This window comes from Lingula anatina, chromosome 1 (genome assembly GCF_051362555.1).
Source record: "Lingula anatina isolate TDL-2025a chromosome 1, LinAna3.0, whole genome shotgun sequence".
Lineage (NCBI taxonomy): Eukaryota > Metazoa > Brachiopoda > Lingulata > Lingulida > Lingulidae > Lingula > Lingula anatina.
The window spans coordinates 26485444-26500840 of record NC_141767.1 but is presented as its reverse complement, the minus strand read 5'-3'; the positions used below and the strand labels follow the sequence as shown (position 1 = coordinate 26500840).

General features: G+C 38.1%; 1 protein-coding gene across 3 annotated transcripts in view; it reads right to left on the bottom strand.

The window, feature by feature from the left end:
* LOC106181983 (thrombospondin type-1 domain-containing protein 4) overlaps nt 1-13503 on the bottom strand; it is a 65128-nt gene extending 51625 nt beyond the window's left edge. The window contains exons 1-5 of one of the 3 annotated variants that reach the window (XM_013566581.2): nt 12707-13503; nt 8729-8801; nt 2329-2489; nt 941-1022; nt 638-743 (exon numbers count right to left, since the gene is read on the bottom strand). In XM_013566581.2, the coding sequence (XP_013422035.2) occupies nt 638-743; nt 941-1022; nt 2329-2489; nt 8729-8801; nt 12707-12720 (436 nt within the window). In that variant the 5' untranslated portion in view covers nt 12721-13503. The remainder of the gene's footprint in view (nt 1-637; nt 744-940; nt 1023-2328; nt 2490-8728; nt 8802-12706) is intronic. The other 2 variants (XM_013566582.2, XM_013566583.2) reach the window with 2 other exon arrangements.
* Between the last annotated feature and the right edge of the window lie 1894 nt (nt 13504-15397).

The window sequence follows — 15397 nt, the reverse complement described above, 5'->3', positions numbered from 1 at the left end:
TGCTAACCCCCCCCCCCCCCCCCCCCCCCCCCCCCCCCCCCCCCGTCCTCACTCACAATACACACATGGTAAAGAGTGTAATGACGAATGTAAAAAACTTAATACTTAAAGACCAGCTTACTTTACAGGTCCATACTGGTTTAATAAGGAGGGGGTGGTAGTAAATTTTAAAAAGAAGGGAGGTACCTATTGTAATTCTATAATTTGATAGTGCACTTCTACTAAAAGATGAAATGCTTGGTATGACATGGAGGGATCATATGTTAGTGATCTACTCCACCCATGTACGAACTATTCAACAACCTATTTCCTGTGAACTGGTGTACTTAACCTAATAATCTAGGTCATAAAACATACTTACAACTATGTTGAAAGCCTCCAGGAAAATAATAATATGACATGAAAACTGAGCTCTTAGCTTCCTTGGCAACAAGACATCAAGCATGTGAACACTGTGTCCACAGGAGATGGTAATACATTAATTTCTGTTCATATGGTTATTTGTCCATATCTAACCTGACCAAGTATAAGCTCACATATAATTTTGAAACCAGTTCAACAGTTAAAAAGCAAAAATATTCTCTATTTCTTATTCAGAGTTCTGAAAAAAGGAAGACAAGTCAGACACATATACTACCTTGATAATATGGTTCCCATCGATATCTCCTGCGACCATGGAAAACTTTAATGTTGAACTTTTCACATTGTTCAGCTCTGAAAGACTTGCTGTTTTTAGGACATTCCTGAAAAACATGTCAGGAGTTTCTTTCATACCGCATAACTAAATAAAGAATTTGCATTTGATAACTATTTTGTACTTTATCAATGTTGCAGTTAGACCTTTTAGTTTGTCACACTGTTATGACTGAAAAAGTCAGACTTCATAGTTTTTCACACAAATTAATGCTGTCACCATTGTAATGTAAAAAATCATATTTACATCTGTATTGCATGTTTTGAAATCTTTGTATTTTCCAACACAGGAAGATTTCATTTTGTGTCTTTGGTAGTATCTGATGTAACTGAAAGAGAATAACATGAATGATGAAAGAAATGATTAAATCACTGTAATCATAAGGCATAAATGCAGTCAATAGTTCTAAAGCCAACATATGGAAACATTTAAGGAATATCTGTGAAATTACTGAAAATATTAAAAGTTTATTTTCTGTTTTATCTATATCTATTCAAGCATTTGTAAAGTCATATACTTTTACATTCATATAACCATCTGTATATTTATCTATTTATTTGTTCATTTATTTATTTCAAAGGGAACCTATAACCAAGGTCAAGAAAAGGGACTTCAAAGTTCTAGTATCTTCAGGAGTGGGGCTGCATTTGGTTGTGCTGTGGAAGGGGGCAAACAAACTCAGTAATTGACACCATAAAACAAGTGATTATCACAAAAACCAAGTTTAACCATCTTAAAGGCTGAACTCAAGGGCACAAATCAAGTATATTGCCCCCCCCCCCAAATTTTTTTCACTAAATCAGGTATTGCATAAGACTCCGTTCACATGAAAAATCTATTTTCTAAAAATCTATTTTCTATTTGCGGTATCTTGTGATCACTCCGAATACAGCCGAGAATTAATTACAGCTTTGGAAGTAACTGGCTCACGCTGCCAGTAATTACGCCGCGGGGGAGGGCACAGACCGTGATCACAATATACCGCGAATAGAAAATAGATTTTTAGAAAATAGATTTTCCATGTGAACGGAGCCTTAATCAAATTGTCATAAATCTTAAGCCCCATTCCCATATCTAGATCGATCTAGTGGGATCGGTCCATCTCCAATGGGATTCTGGCACGCCTACTGAAGCTCTAAGGGGGTAATTAAATAATGTTTAGCAGCTTCAGTAGTCATGCCAAACATCTGAGCCACTTAAGCAGAGTGCAATTTAGCGAGAATCCCCTCGGAGATGGACCTATTCTGCTAGATCAATCAATCTAAGTATGGAAATAGGGTCTAAAAGGCCAATATTAAGGCAAAAAGTTACAGTTACTGAGGGATACGGTTTTTGTAATAATATCTAGACAGCAGCTATTCCCAAAAAAAATGGTTCTAGAATCTTCAATATATGAATATAGCCAGGGCTGATAACTGTATTATAATCTGGTAACCTCTGCAGAAGGAACATGCACAAAGACAACGAAGGGGAAGCAACATCTTTAGTTCCTTGTTTTTTTAGGAAAGCTAGAGGAAAAAACATATTAGTGTGGTTGATATTAGGGTCTGGATTTTTTTCAGATTACTAAAAATGTGCTTCTGAGCAAAGGGTCCCTCCTGAAAAAAATTAAATAGATATAAGGATATATCTACCTGTGTCTTCTACTGACATGATCTTTACATTCTCGCACTCTGCTGGCCACCCCTGTTCCACACGATCTGCTACAGGAAGACCATTCCGTCCATGAAGACCACTGCATCATGTTGTCAGCGGCTCGCTTCTTTCTCATGCCATGGATGTTATGATTATTAACCTGAAAAAGAGAAAATTTTACTTGTTAAGTTATTTACAGTAAACCACACTGTAATTTAAACCCTTAAACCTCCTACCTCCCCCTTCAAAAAACGAACTGTTTATTCCCCACGACGTTCCCCAAGACGGGAAAGTTTCATAAGCGTTAATTTGATTTGGGGATTGATTTCAGCTTTAAATAATGTCATAATGAAAGATAGATCTGTGTTCACTTTAAGAGCAACTGATCCTACCAACTTGCAGCCGAAAATCAAAGATGGGACATTCATGTTTCTTTGTTGCGCTGGGGATTCCCCTTGCTATTACGTCATACTCGAGCTAATACATTTCAAGTGAGTCGTAAATGACTCTTCCGACACATTTACTTTCAGTACTGTAGTTGTTGGGGGATAATTTACAACCTAGTTCGATCTAGAAGGATCGACCCATCTCCGAGGGGATTCTCGCCAAATTGCATTCAGATTAAGCGGCTGAGACGTCTGGCACGCCTCCTGAAGCTGCTAAACGACAGTTTTAAGTACCTTATAACAGCTTCAGTAGGCGTGCCAGACATAGAGCCGCTTTTAAAGCTCAATGTAATTTAACGAGAAACCCCTCGGAGATGGTCGGTTCTGTTAGATCGATTTAGGTATGGAGATTGGGTCTTAGTAGGTCTATATAAGTTAACGTTAGGTGAAGATCCCCAAGACGAGGGATCGACTGTGCTTCACAATTCCAACCAATAAGTTTATCTACGTCTTACCGGCCATTCAAAAGGTGTGTTTAAACCAAAAAGCTCACTGTGCCAACTGGGCGGGCCCAAATGATGTCCATTAGTTTGTTCGCTTGCTGCCAGTGCATTGACAGACCCGATTCGAGCAGACCCATATCTCATATTTTAAAAGAGTATCAAAAGGTGTACTGCACGCCAAAATTTTACTTTATATATCAATATTTTTAAAACTTGAGATTGTTTTGGGCGGTTTTTGCGGAGGTGAGTGATTTAGGATAAAATGCGTATATAGGCCCCTATAGGGTTGTGCATATTTCTTTTTGCGATTACCACCTCTTGCAGACATTGGTCCTTCTTTGAACGTCACTCACAAATCAGTAGGCCTAATATTGCAAGCAGAGGAATCCGTGTATTGGTTCTGCGCTGTATAACCCACCTACTGACACTCCAACATATAGGCCTACCCCCACCCCAATTTTCCGGAAAAACACTAAATGATGTGGCTCCTTTGTTTCACGTAAAGAGAGTTTTTGTTCCATGGTCAACTAGAAATATTTCAGGCATCGTAAAAAACGTGACTTTCTTTGATCTTCTAATTATCGAGAACGCGCAGGAGCTGAAAGATTGAGGTGAACGGTGAAGACGTTAAATGGCACTTGTCTACCTTGATTTAATGGTGCTAGTAAACACACGTTATTTTTAGGTATTCCCGTTTCCATCAAGAGCACTGTTTTGTCAAATTTAAAGCACTCCAGATACAAAACGTGTAAATTTAAAGGTCATAGCAGCTTTAAGATATATTTTACTGCAACTGCTTGTCCCAGTCGTAACAGTCTGCAAGCCTGTTTATAAACTATGTATACTGTACATTTGTGTATGTTATATAATTGTAAAAAATCAATTATATATGTGAATTAAAACTAAATAAAGCCAAAGTCTGCATTTGATCAATACAAATATCACAAGGCAATATTCTAACTAGCGGTTCTCGGTTTCAGAGGTTGCTGACATGTCAACCGTTAAGCCGCTATAATTGGGATTCTTAACTTTAATAACTCGGGGGCAAAAAATTGAGCATAATTTAGCTGTACATTTGACTGATTACGCAGAGAAAATGGTCGAAGCATCCGCATAAAACAGTTTTATAAATCGACGCCTGGGGAGTATAATTTATACTTGATTCATGTTCTTGCTTTGTTCAAAGTAAAATAGAATAACATAAGTTTACTGTAAAGTACCAGTATGCTCAGTAAGTTCCCAAATTCGACTGCCACTCTTGGTTCCCAGACAATTGTTTTCATGTCTAGAGAGCTAAACATCATGAGTAGCAATAGAAATTTGAAATATGATTCGAAGTACAACACAATGTGTTTATTATGTTGTCGAAAATTCGGAGTTCGTTTCAATAACGTTGCCATTAAAAGCTTAAGGTGTGATCGGTAGCTGATGGTCAAAATCGAAAGCAGTGATCCATCATGGCGGGTTATGGGAGGGAGGGGAAAACCTTTGGGAACTTTATAGCATTGAAATGGCACTTCCGAGGTAATTGAATAAGGTAAAGTTCAGCAGTCTTAGTTAAGAAAGAGGTCCATCATTTACTCGTAAATCAGGTTTTAATAGGTAATGTTCTCGGAGAGGAGCTGGCAGAAATGAAAATACACACGCTTTCAAAACCCAAAACTTAATAAAACCAAATAAACTTTTATTGTATATGCATATTACATCTGGCACTGTCTGTTGAACTGGTGTACTTTCATTGAGGAAAACCCTGCCTAGTTATTTGGTAAACTTGAATTCGTAAATGTCAAACAACCCTGTTGGTTACGTTATAGAACCCACTTAGCCTATATCCGTAACTAGGCCTCCTTTTGACAATCTTTTCCTGGTTCATAACGCTTTTGTTAAGACTGCCTGTGCTACGATACACAATCACTCTTGCAAAATTCTGTGAAATAAATAACTCACGTTTATTCATGAAAACGGTCTTAATTGCTCTTTATCTAATGGTTTTACATTGGAAATGAGGTTGATTTACTTGCTGTTACTCTAAAACTGTCATCATGGATTCATCCATTTAAAATGTGCACCGGAGACGAAGCTATCACCTACTTAAAGTTAATAGTCTTCATTATATTTTAGAGAGGGCGAACTTCCGAATAAATCTGGAAAGGTCGATCAACATAACAAGGCATTAGTTTCTCTTTAATGTTGCGAAATAAAAGAGCCTCAGCCTGACTGTGTTGTGTTCCTTGGACGCCAAATGTTTTTAATTGCAGGTTCGACCTTGCATGCATAAAATAACTTGTGAGTGACCCCTAGGGCGTTAGTCCACTTTAGATGTGTGAAATGAAGTATTACATGCTGGAGAAATATGGTTTCCTATAACGTCTGAAACGGCCACAATAAAACGTTCCAACTTTTACTCTATATAAATAATTTTTGACATAAATGGAGCTTGCCATGCGTTTTTTCGCACTCATGCCGCTGTCATGGGCACGAGAAGAGGGTTGGCAAATTTCGTCTCACAATGAACGCTTTGTGGATTAGCTTTGTATTGCTTATCGAGGGTTCTTGTGACTTATACTGTTTTTGTGAATGCCAAAACGTTTACTTAAGAAACTCAGCGATGCACTACAAACATTTATTTTGGTATTACACTGTAAAGATGAACCGTGCAGGAATGCCTTTGTCTGTTATGAAATTTCAACTTTGAAAAGTGTCCAGTCGCCATTGTGGAGTAGTGTGTCAAATAAAGCAACTCACGCGTCAGCGACCTAAAATCTCTGCAACACTTTTTCGCAAATTTGCATAGGATAACAGTCAAGTGTCACATACGAGTAAATATTTTAAAAGCCGTTCACACCTGTGTTCGCTGTTGTCAATCCCGAACCTAACCTATCTTATCGAGTGCTGCTGTTGTTAAGTTCCGTTAATATGGCGATATATGTTTCGTTGCTTTAACAAAAAAAAAAAAAATGAGAAAAAGACGTCTCTCTCTCTCTCTCTCTCTCTCTCTCTCTCTCTCTGTGTGTGTGTGTGTGTGTGTGTGTGTGTGTGTGTGTGTGTAACACGCATGTAAGCCCATATATACATGAACACCCATAGAGGTTACGAGACTGGAAAAGATCTTATATATGGCTGTATTCCCAGAGCTTTTAGATCGATCTATCCCCGCGGGGAGTCTCACTAGATTACTGTCAGATAATCCGGTTTAAATGTCCGTCCCGCCTACTACAAGCTGTAAGGGGGTAATTAACTTTCGTGTCCGCTCGGCTGACAGCTATTTAGCGTGAACCCCCAGGGAGTTAGGTCGATCTAAAGTAGATCGATCTAATCTCTGGAAATGGGGTCTATGTCTTCTGTTAAAATATGCGTTTGATGCTCTTTATGTTGAGCTCCTGTGGATCGGGCTCCTATCTATAAGTGGGAAAGGAAGTGTTTTGTTAAGGAAAATTGAAATTGTATTTTATATGTCCTGAGGGTGTTTATGACTGGATAGAAATAACAGAACGGTAGCATGACAATGTACATTTGAAGTAAGCAATCAGGCAGAGGCCACTATAACGTTGATCATATGAGATAAAGAAACTGGTGGAAACCAAGACTACTATAAAATGAAATCTTATTCTCTTTCCTCTAAAAAAGCTGCAGTTAACAATGTATGCTATAATAAACTTGAAATTTTAAAGGACTGATATGAGACATAAAAAATATATATAAAATTACAGGCATTAGAATTTAACAACTTGTCATATAATACAGCATCCATGTAACTAGCAAGGCGGATTATTGTAAGAGAAATATTTTAATTTTTCAAGCGTGGTCAACACATCTATCGTTGTGAAGGGTATACAAATAACCCCGCTTAGTAAAATCTGGACCACGCCATCTTCTATATAATAGGTTTCAATTATTTTCATGAACAGATCTAGGGGAGTCCGTGAAGTCTATGTATCTCTTCGGAAGACAGACGGGGGGAATCCAGGTAAAATAATTTAAAAGAAATTGGAATGTGACATTGATTACAATAAATACGGACCTTAACATGTTACATATATAGTTTTCTCTCTTCCTTCTCCTGTATGACCATTTTATGGTAGGGCACTACAGGGCAAAAATAATCTTGTCCTTATATGAGCGTTCTTAGATCTTCGGTGGGCATATATTTTTCCCAATAAACACTTATCTTTTTACATTGCTATAAATCAAAGTGGTTAGGAGGAGATAATGAAGGCCTGTCTGATGTGTGGTGTTGCGTTTCGTCCCGTAACTATTCACACTTTGACCTTTTTTGGACCGCGCGGTAAAATGAAAAAATGCCTTCAGATAACCAACGATCCGATACAAAATCTGCAGATCAAAGACCCGTCACTTCAAGTGTTGTGATAAACGACTTGACCATGCGTTGGAGAGTCTTTATTATAAGCGGCGCTAGATCTATTTCAGTGGTCCTTCTAAGAGGGCAGAAAAGACATGTATCGGTTGTCCAACCCGTATATTCAAGTACAAGATTGTAACGCGGGTACAATTTCTGTAAAAAAAAAAAAAAATGCTGAGTTCATCAACAGAACAAAAATATATCTTCTTGTTGTAGAAAATCTTATAAATTAACACTGTAGTAATTATTACAGTTTTCACGATAAAGGCACCATGCCAACTGGGACAACTGAACGATCTTTTTCGCTGTTGGCAGATATGCTCAAGAATGTCCATCAGGCGCGATATAAGCACGTGACAGTAGAGAAAAAAAGTCGCAAAGAGGAACCAAAGTCCAGTGGGTCTCCTATTACTGCCACATTTAAGCTATTATTGCCTAGATACTCCTGTCTCCCACGGTTTCCCCCACCTGGACCTCTCAAGCTAGCGGCTGTGACTTAAGCAAGTGGATGTTTCCACGCGAAGGGTCCACTTATTTACGTCATCTACATTTTAAGCACCTATAATATGACAACTAAAATTACACGCCCCAAATGCAAAGTTAATCTTTGGACTCTTAATTTATATATTTCATGGCTTTCTTCACCATTTCGTATTGATGTTGTCTGGTTATGGGATGTAATTGAAATTAACACTTGACTTGACGGGATATGTACTTCCGTATCCACCATTACCTGCAAAGTCTTTTTTTTACATTTTGCGAAGCAAATAAACGCAACGCTTTTTGTCGTCGGTGACTGAATTGTATTTTCGACCTCAACTTTTCTTTCAGTCATTGGATATCAAGTGGCCACCCATGCACAACACAAATTACCGAAATTACTTCGGGATCATTTTCTAGTGTTTTGTCTGAGAGAGGAGTAGAAGGTGTTTCACAGGTGTAATGAATCGATCGTTCAGACCACTTTACACGTCAATATTTATTCAATATTTGCAGCCACTTGACCCTATTTGACGATTTCCTTTTGTACACGTGACTTCTCATGACAAATGTGAAACATATCCATTTTCTTTTGTATACTGCTCTGTTTAAAAAAAGGAAATTTTAGAGGCCTGGACACGCATTACAACCATGTAGATACTAAGCTTACCTTGTGCCTGAGTTTTTGAGAAGCTTCGACTCCTTGGACGAGAAGGGTCGTTAGTGATAAGATCGCAGTGACGCTGAAATACAAAACGATATAAAGAAGAGTTAAACATGAAACGAAAAAATTATAGGGAACCTAGCAGACGAACTATTGGACTATTCGATTCTTTCTATCAACAAAAAACAAATTTGAATTCTAGCTAAAACAAATTGTCAATATTTGCCTAAAAAAAGCCTGTTTCCATTATTCTGTGAAAGAATGTAAAGCTCCCCCCTTTTCACTCTACTGTGCAAACACATTGGCAAGTAACTTTTCAACCTTTAGTAAAAACCCGATGTCAAAGGTTTAATGAAAAAAGTAAAGAAATAAAAAGAAGTGTTTTTACACAATTTTAGGGTTAAACAGTATAGGGTGGGAAGTTTACGCTACCTGAACGCGACATGCCCTTTTTTCAAGATTGAGCCGAGGCTTTCTAAACGCGATTTCGATGACATTTCTCATGACTTTTATTCTACTTCATATTTAAGCTTCTGTTGTAACTAGGAGACCACTAGCATCTGGGTGACAGCCGTGAGGTACGGGATCTTAACCCGCAGACAATAAAGGACAATATAGAGATAGGCAGCGAGCAATGCGATATCGTCGGCGATTTAATCAAGATCAAGATATATAAAACTTGTCTTATAAAATCGAATAATAAATTGTTTGATTTGTCATCTGTTTTATTGCGTAATGATGTCAATCCAATAACATACCGCATACCTGGTAACGTTAAACCTGCCTTTTCATTCAGATTAAGACATTAAAATTGGTTTCAATCTACCTGCATCTAAATAGATTTATTTCTGTTTCCACAAAAGAGTAAACAGAGTTTAATCAAGCCAATGGCGTTGGGTGATAACTGCAGTAGCAAATGGTGTCCTACTTTGTAAAATTGGGATATTGAGAATCTAGTCGGAAAGGAAGGAGGCTTAAAAGTTTCATTCGGACGCGGTTAAATATTTAATCGAAAGAGAAGCCCAACCCTTTGGCAACAACGCACCCAGACAACATCAATCTCCTTGAGAGGGCTATCTAATCAGAAAGTGTCGGGATTTTATTGCGACTGCCCGCCTTGGACATTGTCCGAAATACGACTCTTATTGAAAATAACAATCTGCTCTTAATTTGAGATTACTCTAATAACTTTTAATGTGGACACAGCACTTTAAAGGGTATTACCTTAGATAGACACGTCAAGTGCAAATAATCGTTTACAGAGATAATTTTTAAGGATCGCAAGACAAATTGACAGATAGTATACTCTGAGTTGTGGTTACGCTTATATTTGTCAACTGTTTCTGCGGTTCATGGGAAGTTATAATTGCTGCTTTCCATTTTAAAGCTGTCACATTGTTTGAAAAATTGAAAAAATTAAAAAGATAAATCAACCCTTTGTTCAGATATCCAGTGAATCTTTCTTCAAACTAATTCTGGGCACGTTCTATCGATTTGATGGAGGAAATGAGACACATTAAAAAGCTGAAAATACAAATGACAGCATAGTGCATGGGCGCCCTTCATGCTGGTCACTTTGTTTATATCGTTGAGAATTATATTATCGAAGAAAATATACTGAACACAGGCACAGGGTGCTGTTTCTCTTGATTTGGTTCAGTGTCACACCACCTTCAAACACACACATAGTACCTCTGAATTTTTGTAATATTATCAAATTACACAAGACAAACGAGAGTCCAATTAAATGTAGTAGTTGAGCCTAAATTGGTGATTGTTACAGGCCCGATTATTTGACGTCTGTAGACCCAGACAGGGTAACCCATTGGCACAGTGCACAGCCGTAGAGCACAAGGGGCAGATCCTTATCACACCAACGGCGTTTTCGTTTATCCACATTGACTATGGTTATATGGGACTATAAATGAGAGTTAAATATACTTAATAGTATGAGAACATGTTCGACAAAGAGTTGCCACACTGTATTTGCCGCAATGGCGATGTTTTCCAGATCCTTCATAGGTTTAAATACATAGGTCCTTGGGTCCCAGATATATAGGCCTATTACAGGACATCGGTGCCGTAGTGTTGGTTAAAGTTCAAGTTAAAAATTCTATGTCACATTGTATTTTCTCATATATACCTAAAGTGTTAGACCGTAGACATGAAGGAAACGAAGCGTAAATGTAAAGAGTATTAACTTTCACATAACTAGTGTGTCGAGATTGCTTGCAGATCAATGTTTGAAACGCGGGGCAGTCACGGCCGACTAGGAATAACACTTGAAGGTGCAAACCGGATAAGCAAACGATGGTTTTCTTGCAAGTGTTGTAAATGTAAGAACCATGCCACAACATACACTTTTCAATGTAATCAAATACCGGCTTAATTAAATGATGCGAAGTTATAGGCACCCTTTGTTTAGGCAAACGTTATGCGACTGAATAAGCGAAGTTGTTAGTATTGGTTATACTAAGTGTACTTTCATGCCCTCAGTAGCGTTTTCAAAGAGTTTCTTCGATATTATACAATGACTAAAAAGAATACAAACTTGGCTGGGCAATTTGATCGAACTAAGAACAAATTGGTTCTATTATTGACATATTATGCTTCCGTCCTTCAAACATAAGTTTTCATACTGTTAAACCCACGCTTCGTCTTTTCATTTTGCTCGTAGTCAAGTGCAGCATCAAAGCTTTCCTCGTGGACCAAATAAAAAGCATGGGATATTTTAAGAGGCACTTGCCATTTTGAATAATCACTTAGGCAAACTTACATTTGGTTTCCAAACTCTCATCTGTAGACCAGCCCTTTTTTTAAGTGGAGGTCGTAATCGCCATCTACATGATCCCACCATAGAAAGATATTGATTTAATTTTTTTGTTCGCACGATAACGTTAATCCTGATAACACGGGTGTTAAGGCAATAGTTATCGAGAAAGGTGAAATGAGTTAGGAATAAGTGAAATTCAATTAATTCAAATGCGACTAACAACGGGCGTTTCAAACCACTCGGTTATCGTAAATCCGAATCTTATTTAAAATCGATGACATGTGATATGACTGTTTCAAAACAATAATGCCGCTATACATTTTATGTAATTTTTCAACTAGAAAAATTTGAAAATGTTGCAATGAAATAGTCGTCCATCAAACAACACGCCATGGCCACAAAATCAGCTTCTAAAACTGTCACTGGTGGCATGAAAAACGACATCATGATATCGAACAAAAAACTAATCAAAGACTAGATCTGGATTTAATATTAAAGTCGCATGTGTATCTTTGCCGTTATTATAGCATTCCACAGCTAGCCAATCTTGACGACGTTTTTATTGCTTGCACTAATTCCCGATAAAAAAGGCGAGACTGCAAAGCAGTACCAGGCCTATTACCAGTGCCACTTTTATGTAAAGCCCCTTGTTCATTCGTTAAGTGTTCGCAACAGATAGCTATCTAATTTCTTGTTAACTTTTTAAAACAGGTTGTCGTTGACACAAAATATGCCATATTACTGGTACCATGTGTTCTGCCAATCTATGCCTTATTTCAATCATTCACCCTATACGGTCCTCATCATGCACCATAGTCACGACCAGGACTTTCAAAAATGCTCACCCCGGTGTCTCATTTATATTTTGATACCGACTGACTGCCCAAGGTCTACATCACACCAGCTAACGTTGTATCACCCGTGCTTGATGCTTGTGTACTCTATACATCTGTCCTAAATAATCAAGCTGTATTTTGATAGGTGAAGTTATAATTAGTTTTACAGAGAGATGATTCATTCTTGGTAACTCCCATTTTATAAAATTAAACTGCACGCTACAAATTGGCAAAAGCGAGAACTCGTTCTTCTGTTTAACCGGCAGTGCATTATTATTATGCTTGTCAGGCGCGAAATATTGAATTGAAGCGACAATCTAAACATAGTCCTCGACCTCCAGTAACTCAGACACACGACAACATTCATGTACTCACCTTAAGATGTTCATAATGGCTGGTCAATGACTTGCTACCTGAAACGCCGGGACTGCAGTTAATGTCTCTTGTGTTGTCAGCACGGTTGTACTTCTGTTATCTTAATGACTTTCTGTCAGTCTCAATGGGAAATGGTTTGTTGAAATCCTACGATATCAGGCTAAATATTTCTACTTAAACTCGTCACTTCAAACTCCACAAACTTGAACCTGTCTCGCTGGTTCCGTCAAATGACTGATAACTTTCACACCTTAAAGTGCGTGTCGAGTGAAATGAACAGTAGATGCAATGCCAACAGTAACCGTCTCATATCTGACGGTGCCTCTGCAACCGATACTCCGGTGTTAATATCCCCGGTATTACTGGAGAGCGGACGCCATGTGCTTTCTGCTAACCATCAGACTTTCCTCGTCACCAACAGGTAACAAACGCGTACTGTATTGTTATGATGACCTCGTCTGGAGGAGAGGATTTGTTTCGGTGCTGGGTAAAGGGCCACCACATACAGCGGAATGCGGCGCACTGCGTGTAACAAGAAGCGGTTCCACTTCAGTTACACAATTATCCAGTTAACACCTATTTGACACACGAAAACGTCCGTCACGCCTCCTTCTAAACTGTAATTAGCCACTGGTATGTGGGGGTTATTCCAGCGAGAAAATTGGAGACCAAATAAACGTTAAAGATATTCGCATAACATCTTTACCGCACGCTCCAAGTTTCTCTCTTGTGTCTCACTGGTGTATCGTATTGATATCAATCATCAAATGCAAACAAAACAAGACCTCCGAGTCTCGTCCATAAAAAGGAAAACAGAGGCAAAGATTGGGTTTATCCTTTATAAACGTGGTGGGCTTGCGATGCTCATTGAAAAGTGACTCTTTGAACCTTCTTTTGATTTTCATGCATTTAAAGCAGCGCAGGTGTGGGTTCATTTCAATATTCAAAGCACTATCCCTTACCAGGAAGATTTGCATGGGAATGCTTTGTGTCAATAATAATGAAGAAAAATGTCCTTTCTTAAATTCTTTTTAAAGCGCTTCAAGGACTGAACTAATTGAAATAATACAAGATAATTAGAGCTAGCTTTTGATGAAAAGATCTTTAAAATTTTAAAGAAAGGGAGAAAATAACCAGATCAAAGGCATCAACGTACATAAGGGAGGTGGCCCAGGGGTACAGAACTTTTATGAATCAAACCACTGCAAGCAGGTATGTAACCCGAAGCGTGAGTACATTTCCCTTTAAAAACTTTACTCTTATCTGAAAACAAATCGGATTATGACGTTGGGTGTTTTCAAAATAAGTTATTTTTTCTAAATATAGACGGTACATTTAAATTATGTTTCCTATTGGAAAAAAAATGTCAGACACAGGCATCCATAGCCACAGTTAGTCGTGGGCTATCCGAACGGGGTATTCTAGAAGTCTAAACATAAATCTTAACAAAGTCCGCAAATGCTATATGCACCGTTTCCGCTCCTTTGTGTAAATTCGAGCGGTTGCAACAAGAGTTTATAGTTAGTATTCTTATAAATATTGATGACATGACCAAAGGATGGTTTACGTGAAGAATTAACTGGTGCAAAAGGACTTCTATTTTCGTTGGACTAAATCTTCTGTTTTTATTTATTCATATTGGGTGGGTGGGGGGTACAAATATGGATCCGGCTGTATTTACACACAAGGCGTACTACTATCAATCGTAAGAGGTTGGTGTGCGTGCGTGCGTTGGTGCGCGCGCGCGTGTGTCAGAAGGGCTGGTCACAATTTGATGATCATCTGACTCCCTGGATAAGTGCTCATAAATCTTATATTGGAAAAAAAAAAAAACACCAAGCAGGCAAAACCATAACAGAGTGACCTGCCATCTCCAGGGCTATCTTTCGCAGATGAAATAAGGAAGCCCTGCATACATTCCTGTCTGACACGCCGAGATTTAGTGATGAGAAAATGCTCGTAACCCTGGCGAACTTCGTACTTCAGTAAGAACCACATATTAATGCCGCCAGATTTAATTTATTAGTTTGAAAAAAGTGATTATTTTACACACAGTAGATATCATGACAACGAATGTATGCGCTACTTAAAAGGGTGTTGACACATCGGCATTGCGGGATTTACATGTTCGATATTCTACACAATCTATAATCATTTTGGTATTACCATTTATACTATTTAACTGTTCAATCTGCTCAATAGTATTAGTATAGACTTAAAGTTTTTTATACGAGTGTGTTTGAATGGAAGCTTGAAAAGTGTAAACGTCTCAGCCTCTCAGGCTAACAGCCTGAAGTGAAACATGTTGCTTTTCATGACTGATGAATGAAAAGTAAAGTTTATTTATCTTACCGTTCATAGTTAACATTGCGTGAGCCCACTAAAACTTAAGGAGTTCTTAGTCCTCGAAAGTGTACAAAAAAGTTCTAACCAATTATCCAAAGCATTTGTCAATGACTTTGTGATGTCGATGAGCAGAGACACCTTTAATAGAGGGACATTTCTTTTTTCACAGTTAATGTCAACCAAGTGCTATGGTCCTGTGAGATAAACTGAAGATTTAAATAAGACGAAAGAAAGATTCAATTGAGACGCAGTGTTAGAACTGGGGTATCAAATATTTTTCTTTCTCTGGAAGTCATTGCACGCTCTGTACGTACTGCTTTTTCACATTATGGAAATGTTATGAAT